Source organism: Galeopterus variegatus, unplaced genomic scaffold (assembly GCF_000696425.1).
Source record: "Galeopterus variegatus unplaced genomic scaffold, G_variegatus-3.0.2 Scaffold1669, whole genome shotgun sequence".
Taxonomy (NCBI): domain Eukaryota; kingdom Metazoa; phylum Chordata; class Mammalia; order Dermoptera; family Cynocephalidae; genus Galeopterus; species Galeopterus variegatus.
The window spans coordinates 1-25715 of NW_007727780.1; the positions used below are offsets into that span (position 1 = coordinate 1).

At 49.0% G+C, this 25715-nt stretch overlaps 1 protein-coding gene across 1 annotated transcript in view; it reads left to right on the forward strand.

The window, feature by feature from the left end:
* Window positions 1-1906: 1906 nt before the first annotated feature.
* Window positions 1907-25715, forward strand: part of MYO7B (myosin VIIB) — a gene marked incomplete at its 5' end in the record, with an annotated part of 54698 nt that continues 30889 nt past the window's right edge. The window contains 11 exons of the mRNA XM_008578355.1: window positions 1907-2060; window positions 3862-3941; window positions 5054-5173; window positions 5432-5574; window positions 8014-8224; window positions 8711-8846; window positions 12700-12863; window positions 13143-13280; window positions 17301-17453; window positions 17957-18055; window positions 18716-18810. Coding sequence (XP_008576577.1) covers window positions 1907-2060; window positions 3862-3941; window positions 5054-5173; window positions 5432-5574; window positions 8014-8224; window positions 8711-8846; window positions 12700-12863; window positions 13143-13280; window positions 17301-17453; window positions 17957-18055; window positions 18716-18810 — 1493 coding nt within the window. The remainder of the gene's footprint in view (window positions 2061-3861; window positions 3942-5053; window positions 5174-5431; window positions 5575-8013; window positions 8225-8710; window positions 8847-12699; window positions 12864-13142; window positions 13281-17300; window positions 17454-17956; window positions 18056-18715; window positions 18811-25715) is intronic.

The window sequence follows — 25715 nt, forward strand, 5'->3', positions numbered from 1 at the left end:
CTCCCTCCTCCCTCTCCCCCCTCCCACCTAACAATGTCCTTTCTGTTTGCTTGTCGTATCAGCTTCAAGGAGTTGTAGTTGTTAAGTCTTCTTCCGCCCCCCTCCCCCGGTTTTTTTGTGTGTGCGTGTGAATTTATTTATTTATTTTTAGCTCTCTTGTGGGGTTTTTAAAGGCAAAAACTACATCCCGTTGGCACACGGGTTTGTCCAGGTGCATAAAGCAAGCTAGGGAGCTAGGTCACAGAGGCCTAGAATGAGCCGTTCGAGCAATAAAGCATACAAGTTTTCATTGTGTGTGGTTCCTGTTCCCATGTAATAATTCACTGTATATGGCTCCTGTTTCTACATAACAGCTTTTGTTTCTAGGAGAAGGTCAACGGTTTCTCATGCAGCAGGGGGGGTAGTCTGCAGGTCAGACGGGGCAAAATGAAGTTACTTAGGTTGAGCAAGCAATTCTGCAGAAGCAGATAGCGTACGTTATGAGGGTGTAGGGAGCTCTATTTCAGTCTAACACCTAACACTTGCATGCACACACACACACACACAGACACACACACACAGAGGAAGGTCCAGAGTGGGTAAACACCACCAACAGAGAGGCGGGGCTGTGTGTGAGGATGGACAGAGGCTGTGGCACTGTGCAAGTGACAGCTCACCACCTGCACTGTCAGGTCCCAGGCATTTTCCCTGTATTACCTCATTGGATCTTCACAACCACCACCAGAGGTAGGTCTCTTCATCCCCATTGTAGAGATGAAGAAACTGGGTCCAGATAAGTTAGGTAACTTATTCAGGGTCACAGATCTAGTACATGGTAGAGTCTCTCTGATTCCAAAGTTTGTCCTTCCAGAGCTCGTACTTCTTCACACAGTGGTTGGTGAATCCATAGAACTTCTTACCCAAAGTGGTACCCCAAAACAGATGGGGAATCTCTAAAGCTAGTGAGAAACAAGCCATGCTAAGAGAGAGATTTAATAATTACAGCAGGGACTGGCTGGTTGGCTCAGTTGGTTAGAGCACAGTCTTGTAACACCAAGATCAAGAGTTCAGATCCCCATACCAGCCAGCCACCAAAAAAAAGTCTTTGGTCCCCACCAGAGGAAAGGCTCCTGTGACTTCTGTAGCTTATAGGGTAAAGTCCAAACTCCTTGGGGTGGTTTCCAAGTCCCTCCAGGATCCAACCCTCTGCCAACCTCTTCTTCTCAACTCTGACCCCAGCCTTCTCATAGCCCCCACCCCTGCTTTCTACCTCACAGTCTTGCCCCCACCTAGACCACCCTCTGCCCTGTGCTGCTTTGTGGCTGAGCACATGGGGCCAGTTCAGGCATCTCCTCTAGGGAGCCCTTCCCCAACCCCTTTAGGGAAAGGCTCCTATAGGGATAGGCTGGCCCTGGCCCCAGCCCCTTTAGTCTCAGCACCTGTAACAGCCCATGATGCAGTCATCTACTTCCAGCCTGCCCCTTCTGCACGCACAGGACCCAGGGCAGGGCCAGGTCTCACCATTTCTGAATTTCCAACAAGTAGCATAGGGCCTGGCACATGGTGAGCCTTGTAAAGTGTTGGTTAGAGGTTCGAGCCCATGGTATTCCCCAGAGACAGACAAGGGAGACTCAAGTGTGGGCGATAACAGATAGAGGTTGAGAAGTGGAATGTCTTGGCCGAGGTCACACAGTTGCCCAGTGCAAGCCCTGGCTACAGGGCACAGGCACACTGTGTCTCTGGCATCGTGGTTCTGCCTCTGGAAGTATTTTTATGCACAAGTATTTTCTGAGCTTGGGCCACCTGGAGCCTATGACGTGTGACTTCTCAGGGGCCTTCAGCTGAGTGCCTGAGGTGTCTTGACCCTGCTGGCTCCAGGGTGGAGGGTATGGGATGGACCTGTTAGCTGAGGTGCCCTGTCCTGCAGGGGAACTGCACCTCCTGTGAGGGGCTCGATGATGCCAGAGACTACGCTCATGTACGCTCAGCCATGAAGATCCTCCTGTTCTCTGACTCTGAGAACTGGGACCTCAGCAAGCTGCTGGCAGCCATCCTCCACCTGGGGAACGTGGAGTTTATGGGTAATGCTGTTTCTGCCCAAAGTGCACCCACTGGGGAGGAAGAGTGGGGGGACTGGGACAGGAGGAGGAAGAAGTCTCGAGGTTCTCACTGGAAGGGTCCATGGGTCATGTGACCCACCATGGTCCCAGAAAGATACATCTGAAAATTTTAGCTATGATTTGGAGGCCTTGTGGGGCTAGGGGAAAGATGTCAAAGCTTAGAGCCCTCCAAAGGTGGAAACTCTGGTCAATCGTCCCCCACTTTTAGCTGGACCCCAAAGGGCCACCCTCTCGGGTAAAGATGAACCAGAGTAAACATCTCCATGCACTGACTTGCAAACCAGTTTGTAAGTATTGGGGTGGTCTGGGGATTAAGGTGTCCTGAACTTTTAGCACCTCCAACAGCTGATAGAAGTTACTGACGATCCTTTCTGGAAGAAAATACCAGCAACCTAGATCACAAATGATTCCTGCAAATAATTTTTCAAACAAAACATCCAGCATGCAGCCAGAAATAGATAGAAATGAGGAAACAAGATACCATGAGCAAGAGCCAGTGGAAATAATAAATAATAAAAGTAGATCCACAAAGAATTTAGATATTGGAATCATTGGACACAAACTACAGAGCAGCCCTGCTTGCTTTGTTCCAGGAAAGAAAAAGCCAAGCTTGAAAATTTAGACAGGAAACTGGAAACTATAAAAAGTGACATTACATATTTTAGAAGGAACCACATAGAAACTGTAAAATTAAAAAAATAAAATAACCAAAATTAAGAACTCAGTGGATGGGTTTAACAGCCAATTTCATACACGTGAAGAGGGAATGTGTGAGCTGGAAGGAAAGTCAGCTCGGAGAAATAAAGATGGAAAGCATAGAAGAGAAGGTGGCACAGAGAGATCACACTCACATAACTTTAAAAACCGGTCAGATTAGATGCTGTTTAGGACTCTATGTAGGTAATAAATCAGTGAAGAGAAAGCAAGAAAGTGGTTTCCATAAACGTTGGGAGAGTGGATGCCCCTAGTGGAGAAGAACAGTCTTGGCCAGAAAGGACACGTGGAGGGCTTCGGGTGCTGGCAGGGTCTACACCTGGCCTGTGTAGCGGTTACACAGTATTGACTTAGTTCATTACACCCTACCTTTGTGCTTTATGTATATTTTTATTTGTATGCTTTATTTCACAATTTTTTTAAGTTGAGAAAAGAAAACACACACACTCCCAGCCTGGTGGTCAGTGCTAAGGTGGGTGTTGGCTCACAGAGGAGGCACCAGAACAGGAGGCTGTTGCAGTAGGGTTAGGCCCGTCTAGTCGGTGCTCCACTAACACCTGTTTCATTTGTCTAGTCGGTGCTCCACTAACACCTGTTTCATTTGGTTGAATGAATAAATGAATGCCCAAGTTTCTGTGGATAGCAGAGTGGATTGAGGGGTGCTGGTGGCTCATCATCTCCCCTAATAGATCCCACCTGGCTCCCCCACCAGTGCTGGTGCCTGCCATGTGTCCCGATTCAGATGTCTCCCTCCCCATAAGCCCACGTCTGTTCAAACTTCCCTTTGACCTAGGGTCCTGATCCCATCAAGCAGAGAGAGCTGTGGTCTGTAACTCACATTTTTTCAGTGCTAAGGCGCTAAGGACTGATGGTCACAGGGACACTTACCCCTCCAAGAGAGGGCCCTGGGAGAGGCAGTGGTTACTGCCAGGGACAGTTGTCTAGAGTGTGTGGACTTGGAGCTGCCCTGGGCCCAGGCCTCATGGTGGCCCCCTGTCCCATTGCTTCAGGCCGCTTTCCCACTCAGGGTTCCTGCTTCTCTCTCTAGCTGCGGTGTTCGAGAACCTGGATTCCTCAGATGTGGTGATGGAGATGCCTGCCTTTCCCACTGTGAGGAAGTTACTGCAGGTAGCTGGGCTGTTGTGCCAGCTTCCACTTTTGTGAGGGGTCTGGGGGCCTGGGCCGACAGACCCTGATGGCTCATTCTCGTAACCGTGCCCAGGCACTCACTCCTGCCTCCCACCCCTCTCCCAGGCTCTAAGCTCGAACCCTGTGCCCTGCACGCTGCGGGCCCCTGAGGATGGACATCAGAGAAGGGGCAATGTGAACCTATCATTAACAAAGCAGCAATGACCAGTTTGGCTTTCACAAGCATTTCTTCCCTTCTCTTGTGTCCCCTCCTGCTCCTCAGTGGCCTCACTCAGCACCTTCACTCTCCACCCCATCCAGTCCCTAAGCAATCCCCATTTGGGCACCTAACCCAGCGCCCATCACGATGTCCCTGTGCTGTGCCCTTGTCCCCTAGGGCTTCTATATGAGCCATGCTATTCCGGGAAGGTGGAATGTGCTGGTGAGTCTGGGGCTCATACCACTAGCCCCCCACCATATTACAGACACCAAATGGGTCTTGACTCAGAGGAAGAGCAGAGGCACTGAATGAGGAGAGACCTTTACCCTGGGGACATTTCAGCATCCTCCGCATCACGCCCTATTGACAGTTCTGGTGGGAAATTAATAGAATCAGAAGCAAAAGGGAAAAAAGCAATCAAATTAGGCCCATTTTGCTCTTAGCATTCTTCATTTGGTTCAAGGGTACTTAGAAACTGGGCTATCGCCGGCTTAATCTTCCCAGTATGGTTGGGAGGGCCTGGCCCCTCCAGACGCCCCTTGCTCCTGTATGCCTTCAGCCTCCAGGCGGAATGACTTCAGTCATGGCATGAAGCCTGGCCTCAGAGCCCTCTCTGCCCCTGGTTTTCCGGGGCTCATCTGGTGACCCCAGCGCCCAGGGGACCAGCATGCTGTAGGCTCACCGGGCTGGTGCATCCTCTGGGCCCCAGCACTCTTAGGACCCTGGCAGTGGCCTGATCCAGCCTGGCCCTGGTCACTGGCATTGCCCACCCTCTGGTACTGGGCATAAAGTGTTTGGTCACAAGAAGGAAGTAGACGTGGCAGAAGCAGATTGAAGTCCTGGGCCAGGCCCTGCTCCACAGGTACAAGGCAGCCTCCACCTGCCTTCCCAGGTGCAGCACCAGGCGCTCTGGAACTGTCTGGTCAAGCACACCATTCTCATCCGCGGGGAGCATGTCACCAGGCCTCTGAACGTCGCCCAGGCTGCAGACCGGAGGGATGCCTTTGTGAAGGTACAGCGTTGCAGGAGCAGACTCCCACCCCCTGCCCTGTTGGTGGACAGCAAGAAAGAGCGGAGATCGCTGGGCTGGTCATGACTGTGCCAGTCACCTGCCTGGTGACTGTGGGCTTCCTGGCCTCTCAGGCCTAGGGACAACATCCCTCAGTAGGTCCATGACACCCACTCTGCATGCAGCCTTTCCAGTGAACTTGGAGAAGGGGCAGCTTCCACCTGTGCGTCAAAGCCAGGGCTTCACCCCATGTCTCCCCAGGGAATCTACGGGCACCTCTTCCTGTGGATCATCAAGAAGATCAATGCTGTTATCTTCACACTACCTGACCAGGACCCCAAAAATGTGCGAAGGGCCATTGGCCTCCTGGACATATTTGGCTTTGAAAATTTCCAGAACAATAGGTATGACGATCTCAATCCACCCGCTTTCAGAAAATAGATGATAAGCCCGGCTCCTCTCTAACTGAGCAAGCTAGAGGGTAGCCTTCCCCCACCCCTGCCTCTGCCATTGGGGTGGGGGCAGGGACCTCTCACTTCTGCTCACCATGCCAGGAGGAGTCTGCGAGCAGGCCCAAGTCTTTCTACATGAGACGGCCCATGAGCACCCCAAGCACACCCAGCATGTATAGAGAAGGCCACATAGTTAAAAGCCATCCCCAAGAGCCAGGATGAGACCCCAGCTTTTGTCACCCCTCTTCAGCCATCTGCTGTCCTCTTGCACCAGGGTGAATTATCACGAGGTCGGGGTGAAAATGGAAATCAGTAACATTGATTCAGCTGCATCTTTGGGTGGGCTATCATAGTAGGTAATGGGGGAACCTAGGGACATTTGTGGACCATCCCTGCCTTTTGAGTTTGGGGGCGGGGGTAAAGGCAAGGCAGGACACCTCTGACCCAGTCTCCTAGTGTCCCAGCACCCCAGATGAAGCAGAAAAGCTGTAACTAGGAGGTAGGGCAGAAAACTGCCACCAGATGTGACTGTGACGAGGGGTGGGGGTGAGGTAGACAAGGGAGGTGAAGAGAGCCAGGTCGTGAGCCAAAGCAGAATACACGATGCTCTGGGGCATTAGCCCAGGCAGGAGGCAGTCAGCTGGGGAAAGTGAGGGCTGTGGGACAAGCAGGCAGGCAGCATTCTGAGCCTGGTTCATAAGGGCTACATGAGACAGAAACAAAGGCCTTTGGGCACTGTCCCAAGTAGCCCAGGGGTGGCTTGACCTTAGCATCACCTGCCCAAGGCCCTGTTTCTAGGTGAAGTCTGACCTAGGAGTGATTTAGAGGGGCCCCTTGGAGAGCCAAAACTGCAATGACACAGACCATTCCGAATGCAAGCACATGGGGATCTGAGCCCTCCAGGGCCAGCTGGGGGTGCTCACTGAGGGCAGGTGGGAGGGGTAGGGCTGGCAGAACTAAGCCTAATGTGGGAGGAGATTTGAAGCACGGTAAACTCAAGTGTGACTCATATCACTGGTTTCTGGCCCCGGAAGGGACAACAGAGCAGACCAAGCAAGTCTTTGAACACTTTGGAAACGGATGAGTGGCTTGTTCTGGGGATTTGGCCATGTACACAGGGACCCCCACCCCCGTCCCTGAGGGAAGGCCACCAGTAGCCCCCAGCTGGGTTTGGGCCAGGGCTACAGCCTGGGGGCCTGGGAAGGAGCTGCTACAAGGTGCCAGGTCCCTTGCTTGGTGATGCCTTGTGCAAGTGTTCACTGAGCTCCTCCAGGTTGGGTGTGGGGAATGGGGAACATGGCAGTCTCCCTGGTTGGAACGTGCTCCCTCACCTCTTGGGTTAACAGATGGTGAGCAAGCAGTCTCAGGTATGATGAGATCTTGCCTAAATAGCAACCCATCCTGAGTAAGAGATGCCTAAGAGTAACCCTAAGAGCAGAATGAACCGTGATGAGGAAAGACAGGAGGGGCACCAACATGTGGCGACTAGGAGGCAGGAAAGATCCAGATGCATTCAGAGAGTTGCAAGAAGTTCAGACAGGCCAGATGGGGGCCTGGGGTGAGGCTGTAGAGGTGGGCAAGGCTTTCTATTGCTGTTGCCCTCTGGATCCTGAAAACAAGGGGAATCCCGGGAGGATTTGAAGCAAAGAGCATGACCGGTCTGCATGTCAGCAAGCGCCTTCTAGTGTCCGCATGAAGAATGATTTGAGGAGCAAGGCTGGAGGCAGGGAGAGCCAATAGGAGGCCATCATTGTGCTCCAGGTGAGCAGTGCAGGTAGCCTGGACTAAGGTAGCCATGGTGGGAATGAAAAAAGTAAACAGTATAGGGTGCTGTGTTGGAGACAGCACAGACCTGACTTTGGCAACTGATAGGAATTGGGGAGGAGGGACAGAGAGCACAACTCCTTAGTTTCTGACCTGAGCCTCGGGTGATGGGTGGAGGGGCCATTTCCTAAGGCAGGGAACCCAGGAGGAAGAGCAGGTTGGAGGATGGGGGGACAGAGTAGGGAGCATGTCTGGTTGATGCAGGGGCCCAGCAGTCATGGCCAGGGCTGCTCATGGCACTTGGCCCCACAAGGATTGCCTCAGCATCAGGACAGGCAGGCCTGGCAGAAGATCCTGTTGGGAATTGCAGAAGCCAAAGGCAAGGACTTAATGATTTGCGGCACCTTCTCGATTCTCTTAGTGTGTTTGCCATGGGAGGGAGGAAGCAATGGTAATAGAGGAGAGGGAGGCTGCACAGGGAGGTGTGTGCATTTGTGTGTAGGGCTCCATGTGCACAGGGATGTGTCTGTGGGCCTATATGTATGCAGCTGTGTGCACAAGGTTGGTGACCCCATGGTTCCTGCCAGCCACAACGGGGACCCAGCTGACCCCACGTTGTCTTCACAGCTTCGAGCAATTCTGCATCAACTTCGCCAATGAGCACCTGCAGCAGTTCTTTGTGCAGCACGTGTTCACCATGGAGCAGGAGGAGTACCACTCGGAGGACATTGCCTGGGACTACATCCACTACACCAACAACCAGCCCACCCTGGACCTGCTGGCTCTCAAGCCCATGAGCATCATGTCTCTCCTGGACGAGGAGAGCCGCTTCCCACAGGTGTGCGTTTGGACCCGCCAACCTTCAGGTGGAAACCCCTGCTCATGGGTCCCCTCTTCCAGGTTGGGAAACTCCATTTGGGTGGCCCACTTGTTCCCAGGATTGCTGAAACATCTGCCAGAAATAAGCAGACAAGCTCCAGCCTAAGCAGAACTTCCTCTCCTTCAAGGCCAGCCACAGGCCCACCTCCTGCAGGAAGGCTTCCCTGACTGCTGGGGTGCCTGGACAATTGTGTAGAGGTGGAGCAGGAGAGCTAGCAGAGCAGGGTGGCAGACCCGGCCTCTGCTCCCAGCGTGGCCCCTACTCACTGGGACTAGTCATTGATCCCTTGCTGTTAGTTTCCTGTCTATAGAGAGGCCCTCAGTCATTCTGAGCCCAGGTTGCTTTGCCCCCATCAGGAAGCCCCTGAGCCCTGTAGGTGGACCCCTGACCTCCCCTTGGCTGGACTCTGGGACCTCAGCCCATAGGGGGTCTGGGTTCTTCCAGGGGACAGATATCAGCCTGGTGCAAAAACTGAACAGCATCCACGCCAACAACAAGGCCTTCCTGCAACCCAAGAACATCCACGACGCCAGATTTGGCATTGCCCACTTTGCTGGCGAGGTGTACTACCAGGCAAAAGGTGGGTGCAGCTCCTTTCACTCCCCTTTCAAATCTGGACCAGCATCCAGGGAGACCATGAGAAGGCGGAGGAGAAGCCTAGGTTATCTTGCAGACCAAGCAATGGGACAGATGGCCTTAGTGGAGAAAGGAAATGGAATGGACCAGGCATGTTTTGTTTTGTTTTTTGGTAATAGCTCTATTAAGCTATAATTCACGTACCGTATTATTCACCCATTTTAAGTGTGCAGCTCGATGGTTTTAGTACATTCACAGGTTGTGCAATGATCACCACACTTTTAGAACACTTTCTTCACCCCAAAAAGAAGCCCCCCATTAGCAGTTACTCCCCATTTCCCTCCAACCCTAGGCAACAACTGATTTCTATCTCTATGGATTTGCCTATTCTGGACATTTTATATAAATGGAACCATTTTGGAAGTGGTTCCTTTCACTTTGCGTAATGTTTTTGAGGTTTTGAGGTTTATCCATGTTGCAGCATGTATCAATACTCCATTTCTTTTTATTGCAAGTTAATATTCCATTGTATAGATATACCTTGTCCGCATCTTGTTTATCTCTCTCTCTCTCTCTCTCTCTTTTTTTTTTTTTTTTTTTTGCAGCTGGCTGGTACAGGGATGGAACTCTGGACCTTGGTGCTCTGAGCACCACACTCTAACCAGCTGAGCCAGCCTGTTTATCTCTTCATCAGTTGATGAACATTTGGGTTGTTTCCACTTTTTGCTATTATGAATAATGCTGCTGTTAACGTCCATGTACAAGTTTTTGTGGACATATGTTTTGTTTTCATTTCTCCTGGGTATGTACCTAGCAGTAGAATTGCCTCATCATATGGTAACTCTATGTTTAATTTTTTGAGTAACCGCCAAACTGTTTTCCAAAGCGGCTATACCGTTTTACATTCCCACCAGTGATGGATGAGGGTTCCAGTTTTTCCACGTCCTTGCCAGCCCATGTTCTTATCTGTCTTTTTTACTAAAGCTGTCCCAGTGGGTTTGAAGTGGTGTCTCAGCGTGATTCTTTGTTGCGTTTGGTGGCTAATGACGTTGAGCATCTTTTCATGCGTTTATTGAACATTTGTATATCTTCTTTGGAGAAATGTCTATTCAAATCTTTGCCCATGTTTTGATTGGGTTATATTTGTCTTTTTGTTGTTGTAAGAGTTATTTATATATTCTGGATACAAGTACCTTATCAGATATATGATTTGTAAATATTTCCTCATTTTGTGAATTGTCTTTTCACTCTCTTGATGATGTCCTCTGAAATGCAAACGTTTTTCCTTTTGAAGAAGTCCAACTTATCTATTTTCCTTTTGTTGCTTGTGTCATATCTAAGAGTCTATTGTCAAATCCAAGATCTTGAAAATTTGCCCCTATGTTTTCTTCTAAGTGTTTTTAAATATTAGCTTTTACATTTGGGTCTTTGATCCATTTTGAGTTATTTTTTACATATGTTGAGGTAGGGTCAGTAATGATTTTGACTGGAGAAATAAAGGCCTGGGGTGTGCTTAGAAGAGTGAGGAGGCTGGCCGTGCACAGCTGCAGTCAGGAAAGCAGGGCGGCCGGAGGGTCGCTCTCTGGCTCGTGTGGGGAATGAGGAGGTGCTCTGCTCTGTTCAACCTGAGACATGAGCTCAGGGATGACCCCTGAGTGCTTTGCAGTTGGAGAGATGAAGCAGCAGGATGGGCTGGTAGTTTACCTAGAAGAGGAGAGGTGTTTCTGTCGGAGAAATGGGAAGGTGGGGAAGCTCCTTCATAGCTCCCACTTTGGGCTCTTCATAAAGGGAGAGGCCAGAGCCAGTGGGACCTGCAGGGTCCGGGAATACAAAGGAGACACTGCGCCCACCCCCCAACCCCCACGGGCAATTCAAGGCTGAGATTTATTTTCTGAAGTGACATGAAACTTACATGTATGCTAAGATTAAGGTAGTATATTAGTCCATTTCTGTTGCTTATAACAAAATACACAGAACTGGGTGATTTATAAAGAGAATGAAATTTATTTGCTTACAGTTTCGGAGGCTGGGAAGTCCATGGTCCAAGGAACACATTTAGTGAGGGTCTTGGTAGTGGTGACAGTAATGGCAGGATATCACATTGTGAAAGTGTGGAGCAGAGAGAGCACAGAGAGACAGACTCTTCATGCATCCCTTTTAAGGCCCTCCAAACCATGCCCTGACCACCATTTTTAATCCATTCACTATGGCGTGGTCCTATAATCTAATCACCTCTTCAAGGCTCCACCTTTCAATTACCATAAAAGGATTCACCACCCTCTTAACAGTTACAGTGGGGCCAAGTTTCTAATACATAAAACTTGGGGGACACAATCCCAACTTCAGCAAGTTTTGGGATGACATAGTTCAATCCACTACAGGTTGCTTCTTTCTAGATTTTCTGATTGCAAAATCCTAAAAATACTCAGTAAAGCTAGACCTTCTGGTTTTTGTTTTGGGTATCCTGCCATGATGATGATCTCAGTTCCACTTACTCTCTCTGGTGGGGGATTGAGCCCAGAGGTGACTCATCCCTCCCTGCTCCCTAAAAATATTCAAGTGGCTCCTTGCCCAGGGTGAGGAGGCTGTGCCTGTGCCTCGAGAGACCTGGGGTGTCCCTGAGTGTCTTCAGAGGGTGGCCTCTGCACAGAGTGGGGAGAAGGGCTATGCACTGCCTCATTCAAGATGGTCTGGAGCTGCCCTTCAACCTCATCGTGCATGCTTGCTCCCAGCTCTGCAAGGACCCTCCTGCGTCCCCCTCCACACACCTGGTGCAGCCCCCTCCCTGGGTGCTGCAACCCCCCTCAGGCACCTACAGGCAGAGGCGGGGAAGCAGTCTCCCCTCCCGTCTCCCACCCTTGACTCAGCCTGTCTAACACACGCCTGGACGTACCACTAAAAGGTGGTGTGACTTAAAGGAGGCAGAGTGGGAGAGGAAAGTCAGAGTCGTGCCCTTGGGGGTCAGCCCTCGGAATCCAAGGAGTATGGCCCCCAGCCTCATGTAGCCTGGCTTTGAGAAGCAGCCCATCTTCAGTGCTTTCTCAGTGTGATTGTGTCCTGACTGTGGTGCTAGGCCATTCTTACCCATGGCTGGAGGGGACAGAAGACTCTTCTCACCCTGGGGCCCATGCCTGTGTTGGTCAGCTAGGGCTGCAGTAAAAAATGCCACAGACTGGGTGGCTTAAATGGCAGAAATCCTCGTCTGACAGTTCTGGAGGCTGGAAGTCCGAGATCAAGGTGTTGGCAGGATTGGTCCCATCTGAGGCCTGTCTGCATGGTGCATAGATGGCTGATTTTCCCTGTGTCTCCATGTGGTCTTCTCTTTGTGCCTGTGTCCTCATCTCCTCTTCAAATAATGACACTAGTCTCACTGGATTAGTGCCCAACCTGACAACCTCATTTTACCCTAATCACCTCTATAAAGGCCCTGTCTCCAAGTATAGTCACGTGTTGATATATTGAGGGTTAGGACTTCAACATATTTATTTAGGGGGGGGACACAATTCAGCTCATAACACTGCCCCTCCCCCATTTCTGAAGGCTCAGGCTGGAGGGGCCGCAGCCCCAGCAGGACTTCCCAAAGCCCCAGAGGCAGCAGAATGGTGGAGGCTTACATGAGGGGGCTGGAGTGGGGATAGGAAGTTGGGGTGTTGAGTTTAGAAGGTAGAAGCAACTTGGTGCTGGGTAGAGACAGTGAGGGCCGTGCCTGGGGGGTGGGGTGGACAACATGGCTTCAGTGGGGCCACTGTGTGGGGGGCTCCTCCAGACATTCTGTGTCTCCACCTCACTGCCCTCTTCTTTCCCGTGGGTGGATAGTGATGAGCTGGGCTGGCGGGCGGGCCCTGCTGTCCCCACAGACTTCCTGGAGAAGAACCGAGATGTGCTGAGCACAGATATCCTCACCCTGGTTCACTCCTCCAAAAATAACTTCCTGAGGGAGATATTCAACCTGAAGCTGGCAGAGATCAAGCTGGGCCATGGGAACATCCGCCAGACAAAGGCAGGAAGCCAGCTCTTCAAGGTGGGCTCCCCTCACCCTCCCAGGCCTCCTGGGACTCGCACCCCTGAGGGTCACAGGGCCAGACTGATGTGTACAGGGAAGACCGTTTTACCCCCATCTGGGTTCCCTAGCACACGGCTGGGTGCCTGCACACAGTAGGCACTTGGGAAACCTGTGATGGATGAATGAATGAATAAATGAATGCACCACCCCACCTGTGGGACCTTGGCAGCTACCCTCACCATGCTGTGGGTCAGCCATGTCCCAGACCCCACATGTGCCCTGTGCTTCTGCACACAGTCTGCAGACTCCGCCAAGCGGCCCTCCACCTTGGCAGGCCAGTTCAAGCAGTCCCTGGACCAGCTGATGAAAATCCTAACCAACTGCCAGCCCCACTTCATCCGCTGCTTCAAGCCCAACGAGTACAAGAAGCCGCTGGTAAGGAGGGGAGGCTGGGGCTCCGGTTGGGAGGGCAGGGGATGGGTCTGATGGCATCCAGGGTTACAGGTGCGCCTTCACCAGGGCCTGGCCAGTGTTATTGATGAGGACACTGAGGCAAGGTGGTCATTTGCAGGCCAGTGACCTGCAGGGCTCGGGATCGCCCAGACTCCTGCTCTTAGTCCTGCCACCGTCTTCTGTGTGTGCTTGGCCAGGCTCTCCACTTCTCTGAGCCCCAGTATTCTCTTCCCTAAAGTCCGATTCACTCCTGCCTGCAGGGGTACAGTGAGGGTTGGAAGTTGCACATCTCCACGTGTAATCTGCACTTAAAAAGTGCAGCGACCAGCACTGGGACTTCAGAGGGCAGTGGTGCAGCCCTCAGAGAGCTCCATCTGGATATGTGTGGTGAAGGGGAGGGGGCCTGCTGCCCGCCCCTGAGTCCCTGCTCCATGGGCTTGGGAATCCCACCCAGAGGCTGCAAATACAAGGATTCCCCAAATTGGGAGGTGCCATCCGAAAGAATATAAAGTGACTTGAAAACATCTTATAAGGGAATAAAAATAATATTGCATTAAATGAAGTGCCTTTTTGAAAAGAATAAAATTAAATGCAATTGCGATTGTCCCATGAAATCTAGACGGTGTCTTCCTGACAGCCACAAAAGGCAGGTGTTAGACAGCTCCCCTTGTTGCCTAACTGCTGGGAGAGCAACTGAGCTCCTAGAGACCTCTGCCACACCCACACTGCCCACCTCCGAGAGCTGCAGGACAGGTGGGCAGGCCTCAGGCTGCTGCTCAGTTTCATGAGTGCCTCCAGCTGGGACACTTCTTAGCAGTGGCAGCTGCCCTGCTGTGTGACATATAGGGGAAACCCAGGCTTCAGGGCCAGGCAGGCTCGGGGTTTGAACCCTGTCTCAGACACTTAGAAGAGTAACCCTGCACCTCGGGTACTCATATTTAAGTTGGAGCCAACTACTCCCACCATTTAGAGCTGCTGTAAAGATTAGAGACTTGCCACGCTCATAGGAAATAGTCAATAAACAGTAGCTAACTACTTCCCCAAGGCTAACCACTGTGTGGCCTGGACCCATAAGCAGCTGGCTCTGCACCCATGAGCAGCTGGCTCTGCAGCCCTCAGTGTTCCAGGTGTCTGTTGGTGGGCTTGCCTGATTAGAGGATGTTTCCCTTAGTCCCCCAGAGACTCCTGGCTCCCAAGTCCAGAGGGGCTCTCTAGAGGCCAAGCCATGGTAGAGTCTTGGGGCCACCACTGTGGAAAGCGTTGTGCCCAAATTTCTCTCTGCCAGCCTCACCTGCCTCCATGCAGGGGACACCTCAGCTCCCTCTAGCCAACTGCCCCCACCAGCTCTCACTCCTACGTCCACCTTGGGGGAGGGAGAGGCTAAGGCGACGAGAACATTCTCTGCCTCCGAGTACAAGATGTATTCCATCCATCGTGAGGTGGAAGGCACCGTGAGGCTGGAAATGCTCGTGGGGCCGCATCCCACCTGACGCGGGCAAGAGGTGCTTAGGAACATCGAACAGGGCATTCGCACGTGACTGGGACATTCACAGCACTTGCACATCTTGAGAGAGATGGAAGTCTTGTGTTCTTGTGNCTCACCCTCCCAGGCCTCCTGGGACTCGCACCCCTGAGGGTCACAGGGCCAGACTGATGTGTACAGGGAAGACCGTTTTACCCCCATCTGGGTTCCCTAGCACACGGCTGGGTGCCTGCACACAGTAGGCACTTGGGAAACCTGTGATGGATGAATGAATGAATAAATGAATGCACCACCCCACCTGTGGGACCTTGGCAGCTACCCTCACCATGCTGTGGGTCAGCCATGTCCCAGACCCCACATGTGCCCTGTGCTTCTGCACACAGTCTGCAGACTCCGCCAAGCGGCCCTCCACCTTGGCAGGCCAGTTCAAGCAGTCCCTGGACCAGCTGATGAAAATCCTAACCAACTGCCAGCCCCACTTCATCCGCTGCTTCAAGCCCAACGAGTACAAGAAGCCGCTGGTAAGGAGGGGAGGCTGGGGCTCCGGTTGGGAGGGCAGGGGATGGGTCTGATGGCATCCAGAGTTACAGGTGCGCCTTCACCAGGGCCTGGCCAGTGTTATTGATGAGGACACTGAGGCAAGGTGGTCATTTGCAGGCCAGTGACCTGCAGGGCTCGGGATCGCCCAGACTCCTGCTCTTAGTCCTGCCATCGTCTTCTGTGTGTGCTTGGCCAGGCTCTCCACTTCTCTGAGCCCCAGTATTCTCTTCCCTAAAGTCCGATTCACTCCTGCCTGCAGGGGTACAGTGAGGGTTGGAAGTTGCACATCTCCACGTGTAATCTGCACTTAAAAAGTGCAGCGACCAGCACTGGGACTTCAGAGGGCAGTGGTGCAGCCCTCAGAGAGCTCCATCTGGATATGTGTGGTGAAGGGGAGGGGGCCTGCTGCCCGCCCCTGAGTCCCTGCTCCATGGGCTTGGGAATCCCACCCAGAGGCTGCAAATACAAGGATTCCCCAAATTGGGAGGTGCCATCCGAAAGAATATAAAGTGACTTGAAAACATCTTATAAGGGAATAAAAATAATATTGCATTAAATGAAGTGCCTTTTTGAAAAGAATAAAATTAAATGCAATTGCGATTGTCCCATGAAATCTAGACGGTGTCTTCCTGACAGCCACAAAAGGCAGGTGTTAGACAGCTCCCCTTGTTGCCTAACTGCTGGGAGAGCAACTGAGCTCCTAGAGACCTCTGCCACACCCACACTGCCCACCTCCGAGAGCTGCAGGACAGGTGGGCAGGCCTCAGGCTGCTGCTCAGTTTCATGAGTGCCTCCAGCTGGGACACTTCTTAGCAGTGGCAGCTGCCCTGCTGTGTGACATATAGGGGAAACCCAGGCTTCAGGGCCAGGCAGGCTCGGGGTTTGAACCCTGTCTCAGACACTTAGAAGAGTAACCCTGCACCTCGGGTACTCATATTTAAGTTGGAGCCAACTACTCCCACCATTTAGAGCTGCTGTAAAGATTAGAGACTTGCCACGCTCATAGGAAATAGTCAATAAACAGTAGCTAACTACTTCCCCAAGGCTAACCACTGTGTGGCCTGGACCCATAAGCAGCTGGCTCTGCACCCATGAGCAGCTGGCTCTGCAGCCCTCAGTGTTCCAGGTGTCTGTTGGTGGGCTTGCCTGATTTATGTTTCCCTTAGTCCCCCAGAGACTCCTGGCTCCCAAGTCCAGAGGGGCTCTCTAGAGGCCAAGCCATGGTAGAGTCTTGGGGCCACCACTGTGGAAAGCGTTGTGCCCAAATTTCTCTCTGCCAGCCTCACCTGCCTCCATGCAGGGGACACCTCAGCTCCCTCTAGCCAACTGCCCCCACCAGCTCTCACTCCTACGTCCACCTTGGGGGAGGGAGAGGCTAAGGCGACGAGAACATTCTCTGCTTCCGAGTACAAGATGTATTCCATCCATCGTGATGTGGAAGGCACCGTGAGGCTGGAAATGCTCGTGGGGCCGCACCCCACCTGACGCGGGCAAGAGGTGCTTAGGAACATCGAACAGGGCATTCGCAAGCTCTCACTCCTACGTCCACCTTGGGGGAGGGAGAGGCTAAGGCGACGAGAACATTCTCTGCCTCCGAGTACAAGATGTATTCCATCCATCGTGAGGTGGAAGGCACCGTGAGGCTGGAAATGCTCGTGGGGCCGCATCCCACCTGACGCGGGCAAGAGGTGCTTAGGAACATCGAACAGGGCATTCGCACGTGACTGGGACATTCACAGCACTTGCACATCTTGAGAGAGATGGAAGTCTTGTGTTCTTGTGGGTGTCGGAGTTTCTATGTTATCGACTTTTCTCTCCCTGCAAATACTTTAGACTTTTCAGAGACCACTCTCTTCAAAATGTAATTTGGAGTCCATCAAGCCTTGGTGTAGCTCCGCCCGTCCTCGGGGACCGCGGAGTGGGGTCCTGGGCAGGCGGGGAGGCCGGGCGGGCCGAGCTGAGCGCCTGCGTCTCCGCAGCTCTTCGACCGGGCGCTGTGCGCGCGGCAGCTGCGCTGCTCGGGCATGATGGAGACCGTGCGCATCCGCAGGATGGGCTTCCCCGTGCGCTACGCGTTCCAGGAGTTCCTGCAGCGGTTCCACGTGCTGCTTCCCGGCGCCCAGCGGACGCAGGTGCGCCTGTCAGCCGGCCGGGACCAGCCCCCAGTTCCGAGGGGGCCCCTCCTTCGCTTCTCTCCTCCAGCCCTCTTCTCTTTCTCTCCCAGGGCTGTGAAGGGGAGGGTTGGCTCCCGCTGGGGTCCGTGTGACGCTGGGGGCTGCATCTGTTTGTTCTAGGAGATGTCAGCAGTTCCACAGCAAACCCTTACCCTGTCCTACACGCAGAATGTCAGCAGGCTGAGCTGGCTGAGAGCTATTGGGACAGGGAGTCCTTCCTACCCTTCCTCGAACCCTCAGCCATCCTAGTTTGGGCTGGCCTGGGGCCAAGTGTCCAATGGCTGTGCTGGGGCTCCAGACCCCTTAAAGCCTGCCTTCGGGGTCCTGGCCCTGAGTGCTCCCCTTTCTCCCCTCACCCGCACCATGTGGGGTGCCCCCAGGAAACCCTCAAGGAGCCCCCAGCCCCCAGCTGGGGTCTCTGGTCCACCTGGCACTGAGCCACCCTGCTTTCTCCATGGCAGCTGCAAGACAACTTCCGCCATATGACCCTGCACATCGCAGACAGGTGGCTGGGGACAGACAAAGACTGGAAAATGGGGAAGACCAAAATCTTTCTGAAGGTAAGACCCTGAGGAACCAGCTAGTTGTCAGCCTCCTGGAGCGTGAGGGACTGGTCCGCTCAGCTCCATACACTCACCCCAGCTGATGCCACTGGGCGCCTGCTCTGGGCATGCCCCCACCCTTGGGGCACCCCTGGTTATATAAAGTCACACTTACAGGAAAGCAAGACTGGGGAGCACAGGGAAGCCCAGGAGGCTTCTCCGAGAGACGGCATGCAGGACAAGGATAAGGAGTAGGTGCTTCTAAACCACAGAACCAGAGCACGAGGGAGCTCAGGGCAATCCCCTACTGTCTCAAGAGCTGGTCACTATCATGCCAGAGCCATAGCCTGCACCAGGGGCTTTGGTGGAGGGATTCAGTGTGTTGACACCCCCATGAAGTGACTCATTCATAGGAGGCTTGTGCAAGCATCACCAGCAATTGAAGGTTGCTAGATTGAATTAGCAGGAAGAAAGAGCTAAAATGGGAAGTTCATGGCTCAAGGTGGACAGTGTATTTGCAGCTCCTTTCTCTGAGCCACACCAGGGTGAATTTGAGGGCAACTTCTCCGGCTTGCCCCACTGGGAGACGCTGACCTCTGGAGACAGAGCCTGGCCCCAGGCAAGGGGGTGGGGGGAGGGCAGGCAGCAACTGTGTGATCACCTCTCTCCCATCCCCAGCATCACCAGGACACTCAATTGGAGATACAGAGGAGCCTGGCCCTGGACCAAGCAGCAGTCAACATCCAGAGAGTCCTGAGGGGTTACAAATACAGGTGCCAGCCTCCGCTCCCCACCCCCGCCCCCCACCCAGTGCCCACCAGCCCATCATGTCCTCTGGGCAGTCCTGCAGCCCACAAAACAGGGTCACAAGTTTCTGCTGGTGCTTCCCTGGGGGTAATGGAGGCACGCGATCTCTCAAGTCCTCCTGACCAGGGATATTGCAGCCTGAGTTGGCCAGAGAATTCTAATAGGTTCTTGGAATGTGTGGAGAAAACCAAAACCACTCTGTAAGCGAGAGACGTGAGCCAAATGAGAGTCAGCTCCGCCCTCACCTGCATTACCACGTCCTACTTCAGTCATCTTAGAGAGCATGTGGGTTTGGGTTGTGAGGTAGTTTGATTGTGGAGGGGAGAAATCCCTGAATCTGCCTCAGTTCCCTGGTCAGTAAGAGAGTTCTACTTGAACTTCAGTTTCAGTAAATCTGCAGTGCGGCCTCCTCACCCCACCCTCACCACAGCCAGAGGTTTGCAGCCCCACAGCTTGACTGCACGATTCCGTGAGCTATCCCGTCTGCTCGTCACCAACCATAGGAAGGGCTGGAAACCCAGCCAGGAGCAAACGGAGAAAGCAGGAAACCCAGGGGAATAGAGAATGTGGACACTAGCGAGTGGGGTCAGGAGGCAGGCGCTGTGGCCCACAGGTTGGAGAGACACCTCTCCTGCTAGGAAGCCAAAGGCCAGCTCGGAGGGCCAAGTCCCAGTGCTACTGATCTCAGGACAACAGGCAGCACAGACCAAGCAGTGACACACCGGACACAATAGATGCACTATTCCCAGCACCTTCAGAGGCGACGCAGGCTGGCCACCCTGACTGACACATTTCTAATTAAACTTTTTATTTTGAGATCATTGTGGATTCATGTACAGTTGTTAAGAAATAACACAGAGAGATCCCCATGCATTCTTCACCCTGCTTCCCCCAGTGGTAACATCTTGCAAAACTATATAGTACATCACAGCCAGGATATTGACATGGGAACAGTCAAGATACACAACATTCCATCACCACCAGGACCCCCTGTGCTGTCCTTCTATAGTCACACCCACCTCCCTCCCACCCCCAGCCTCTGCTTAACCTCTGGCAAACACTAATCTGTTCTCTATTTCTATAATTTTGCCATTTCAGAAATGTTATCTAAATAGAATTATACAGCATGTATGTAGCCTGTGGGATTGCCTTTTTGTCACTCAACATATTTCTCTGGAGATTCATTCAGGTTGTTGCATGCATCAACATTTTGTTTCCTTTTGTTCCTGAGAAGTGTTGGATAGCATGGATGTACTACAGCTGGTTTAACCATGCACCTGTGGAAGGACATCTGGGCTGTTTCCAGTCTGGGCTGTTACAAATAAAGCTCTGTGAACACTTGTATACAGGTCTTTGTGTGAACTAAGTTGCCATTTCTCTGGGATAAATGTCCAGGAGTGCAATTGCTGGGTCCTGTGGTAGTTAAGTGTTTCATTTTATAAGAAATCACAAAACTGTTTTCAAGAGTGGCTGTACCTTTTACATTCCCACCGGCAATTTATGACTTAGTTTCTTTGCATCCTCACCAGTATTTGATGTTGTTACTATTTTTTAGTTTAGCCTTTGTGATAGGTGTACAATGATATTTGATTGTGGTTATACTTTACATTTCCTTAAAGGCTAGTGATGTTGAGCATCTTTTCATGTGCTTTTTTGCCATATGTACATACCCCATATGTACATACCCTCTTTGGTGAAATGTCTGTGGGTGTTACTTGCCCATTTTCTAATTGGATTCTTTGTTGAGTTTTGAGAGTTGTTTATATATTATAGATAGTAGTCCTTTGTCAGCTATGTGGCTTGCAAATATTTTCTCAGTCTTTAGTTTGTCTTTTCATCCTCTTTTTTTTTTCTCTTAACTTCTCAATATACATTGTAGTTGATTTTCATGTCCCTTTACCTGCTCCTCTTCCTCCCCTCCCCCCTCTGTCTTTTCATCCTTTTAAAAGGGTCTTTGCAGAGCAAAAGTTTTTAATTTTAATAAAGTATAATTGCCAAATTTCCCTTTTATTGATCATGTTTTTGGTGTCAAGTGTAAGAATTCTCTGCCTGAAGATTTTCCCCTGTGTTGTTCTAAAAGTTTATAGTTTTACGTTTTACATTTAGGTCCATGATCTATTTTTATTTAGAGTTAATTTTTGTATAAGTTATGAGACTTAGTCTTTGTAAGTTTTTTTCCTGTGGATTTTGCTCCAGCATCATTCATTGAAAATTCCATTCTTCCTTCAATTAACTGCTTTACATTTTTGTCAAAAATGAGTTGGGCATATTTGTATGAGTCTATTTCTGGGTTCTCTATGTTCTTCTGTTGATTTATTTGTCTATCCCTCCACAATGCCATAGTGTGCTGTTTACTGTCATTATATAATGTCTTGAAGCTGCGTAGACTGATTTCTCACACTCTTCTTTTTCAAAATTGTTTTAGCTATTCTAGTTTCTGTGCATTTCCATTTAAATTTTATTTATTTATTTATTTTTATTTTTTAAAAGATGACTGGTAAGGGGATCTTAACCCTTGACTTGGTGTTGTCAGCACCACGCTCTCCCAAGTGAGCTAACCGGCCATCCCTATATGGGACCCGAACCCGTGGCCTTGGTGTTACCAGCACCACACTCTCCCGAGTGAGCCACGGGCCAACCCTCCATTTTAATTTTAGAATGATCTTGTTGGACTGGCCAGTTAGCTCACTTGGTTAGAGCATGGTACTGATAACACCAAAATCCAGGATTTAATCCCTGTACTGTCCAGCCACACACACACACACACAAATTGGAATGGTCTTGTCTATATCTACAAAAAAATCTTTCTGGCATTTTTTATAGCAATTGTGCTGTATTGCGTTTTGGGGAAAATTGACATTTTTACTATGTTGAGTCTTCCAATCCATGAACACAATATCTCACTCCATTTATTTAGATCATCTTCAACTTTATTCATCAGTGTTGAGTAGTTTTAGGTCTTGAACATGTTTGGCTAGATTTACACTTAAGTATTTTTTGAGGGGTTATAAATAGTACTGTACTTTTAATTTAAACATCTATATGGTCATTACTAGTATACAGAAATATGATTGATTTTTGTGTGTTGATTTTGTATCCTGCAACCTTGCTGAACTCACTTTTTATAGATTTCTTGGAAATTCCTATGTAGATAACATGTCATTTGCAAATAGGAATATTTTATTTCTTTCTTTCCAGTCTGTTTGTCTTTTATTTCCTTTTCTTGCTTTATTGCACTGGCCAGAACTTCCAGTATTATTAATGATGAGAGTAGGCATTTTTGCTTTAATCTATATCTTACTGGGAAGCATTCAGTCTTTAACCATTAGTATAATGTTAGCTGTGAGTTTTTTGTAGATACTCTTTCTCAAGTTGAGTAACCTTCTTGTATTTATAGTTTTCTGGGAGTTTTTATCATGAATGGGTGTTGAATTTTGTCAGTTTTTTTCTGCATCAGTTGCTAACGATTGTGCAATTTTTCTTCTTTAGCCTTTTAACTTGGTGGATTACAAAGATAGATTTTTTAAAATATTGAACCAGCCTTGCATCCTGTAGTAAACCCTACTTGGTCATAGTGTATAATTCCTTTTTATGTTGTTGAATGCTATTTGCTAATGTTTTGTTAAGGATTTTTATTTTTTAATTTTTTATTTATTTATTTATTTTTTAAAAAGATGACCGGTAAGGGGATCTCAACCCTTGGCTTGGTGTTGTCAGCACCACGCTCAGCCAGTGAGCAAACCGGCCATCCCTATATGGGATCCGAACCCGTGGCCTTGGTGTTATCAGCACCGCACTCTACCGAGTGAGCCATGGGCCGGCCCATGTTAAGGATTTTTACATCAATATTCATGAGGTCTGAAATTTTCTTTAGTTGTATTATCTTTGTCTGGTGTTATCAGAGTAACACTATCTTCATAAAATGAATTAGGAAATGTTTCCTCCTCTTCTATCTTCTGGAAGAGTTTGTGTGGAATTGGTGTGAATTCTTCTTTAAGTGTTTGGTAGAATTCTCCAGCAAAACCATCTGGGCCTGGAGATTTTGTTATGTTGATTTTTCAATTATAAACTCAAATTCCTTAATAGTTATAGGACAATTCAAATTTTCTATCTCACATTGAGTGAGTTGTGGTAATTTGTGCTTTTTGAGGAATTGGTCCATTTTATCTAAGTTGTCAAATATATGTGTGTGTAGAGTTGTTCATAGTTTTCCCTTATTATCCTTTAGATGTCTGCAGAGTTTATAATGACATCCCCCATTTCATGCCTCATATTGGCAATTTGTGTCTTCTCTGTTTTTTTTTTTCCTTTGTCAGTCTTGCTAGGCTTGTCAATCTAATTGACCTTTTGAAAGAACCACCTTTTGGTTTCATTGATTTTTCTCTGTTTTTTGTTTTAATTTCATTGATTTCTTCTCTTTTTAATTGTTTCCTTTCGTCTTACAACTTTGGGTATATTTTACTCTTCTTTTCCTAGATTCTTGAAGTGGGAGATTAGATTACTAATTCAAGGATTTTCCTCTTTTCTGATGGAAAGTGATAAAAATCTCCCTCTTAGCACTGCTTTAGTGGTGTTTCACAAATTTTGATACATTATATTTTCTTTTTTATTCAGATTATTTTTTAATTTTTTCTTGAGATTTCCTCCTTGGCCCATGGACTATTTAGAAGTTTATTGTTTAGTTTCCAAGTGTTTGGAGATTTTCCTCTTATCTTCCTGTTATTTATTTCTAGTTTGATTCCACTGTGGTCAGAAACACTCTGTAGGAGTTAAATTCTATTAAATATGTTTAGGTTTCCTTTATGGCCCGAGATATGATCTATCTTGGTATATGTTCTAAGGGCACTTGAAAAGAACATATACAGTCTGTGAAATGGTGATACGTTCTGTGAAATGCATTAGGTCATTTTGTTGTTATGTGTACAACATAGAGTATACTTACACAAACCTAGATGGTATAGCCTACTACACACCTAGGTTACATGGTGTAGCCGATTGTAAAAACCAGTACAGCATGCTACTGTACTGAATATTGTAGACAAGATAACACAGTGGCATTTGTGTTTCTAAACACATCTAAATGTAGAAAAGGTACAGTAAAAATACAGTATTAGCATGCTACTGTACTGAATATTGTAGACAAGATAACACAGTGGCATTTGTGTTTCTAAACATATCTAAATGTAGAAAAGGTACAGTAAAAATACAGTATTATGGGCCGACCCCGTGGCGCACTCAGGAGAGTGCGGCGCTGGGAGCGCAGTGACGCTCCCGCCGCGGGTTCGGATCCTATATAGGAATGGCCAGTGCGCTCACTGGTTGAGCGTGGTGTGGGTGACACTGCACCAAGGGTTGAAATCCCCTTACCAGTCACAAAAAAGACAAAAAAAAAAAAATACAGTATTATAATCTATGGGAACACTATCGTACGTGTGGTCTGTCAGTGACTAAAACATCATTATGTGGCACATGACTATATTCTGCTGTTGTTGGGAGTTTTCTGAAATGTCAGTTAGATCTTATTGGTTGATAGTGGTGTTGAATTCTATACTCTTGCTGATTTTCTAATTGTTCTATCAATTGTTGAGAGTGGTGTTGACGTCTCCAATTATTTAAACTATAAATGATTATCGATTTGCCTTTTTCATTTCAATTCTATCAGGTTTTGCTTCACATACTTTGCAGCTGTGGTTTTTGTGCATATACATTTAGGATTGCTATGTTTTCTTGGTGGATTTACTTTATATCATCCTGTAATGTCTGTCTCTATCTCTGATTATTTTCTTTGCTCTGAAGTCTACTTTATCTGATATTAATATAGCCACTCCTGTTTTATTTTGATTACTGTCTCCATGATATATAATTTCCATTCTTTTTTTTTTCACCTTCCTGTCACCATATTTTAAGTGAGTTTCTCACAGACAGTATGTAATTGGGTCATGTTTTTTAATCTATTCTGCCAATCCCTGTCTTTTAATTGGTGTATTTAGGTCTTATACATTTAATATAATTATTCATATGTTACAGCTTGAGTCTGCTATTTTATTTTTGTTTTCTGTTTGTTCTCTCTGTTCTTTACTTCTCTGTTTTCTTTTTTCTGCCTTTCTGTAGGTTACTTAAACATTTTTTAGAATTCCATTTCATGTGTTACAGTGTATATCTTTTTATAGCTGATTAAGTGATTGCTTTAGGTATTACCATATATACATACACACACACACACACACACACACACACACACATATTTTTTTTTTTGCAGCTTGCCAATACAGGGATCACACCCTGGATCTTGGTGTTTTCAGCACCATGCTCTAACCAATTGAGCTGATCATCTAGCCCTGCTGTTATCTATCTATGCATACGTACATACATGTGTATATGTACATATATGTACAAGGATACTTCAAAAAGGTTCTGGAAAAATGAATTAAAAGATAATACAAGTGTTTCCATGAACTTGTTGAAGACTCCTTGTATGTATAGCCTACTGGTGTCATCATTTTACCACTTTGAATAAAGTATAGAAACTTTACCTGCCTTTATGTCCTTTTATCTTCTCCCATTTGTAATATAACTTTCTCACATATTTCCTCTACATAGTTAAAACTATATCAGAGTTACAAATTTTGCCTCAATAGAGGCAAAATTAGAAACTCAAGAGGAGAGGAAAGCCTGTTGTATTGGCCCATATTATTTTTTTTTTTCCTTTTTGTCTTTTTTCGTGACCGGCAACGGATCGCAACCCTCAGTGTTGCCCCCGTACCGGACCGGGACCGGCTATGGGATCGCAACCCTCGGTGTTGCTCCCGCACCTCGCTCAGCCCGTGAGCGGCCGGTCTGCATGTGGGATCCGAACCCTCGGCGGGAGCGC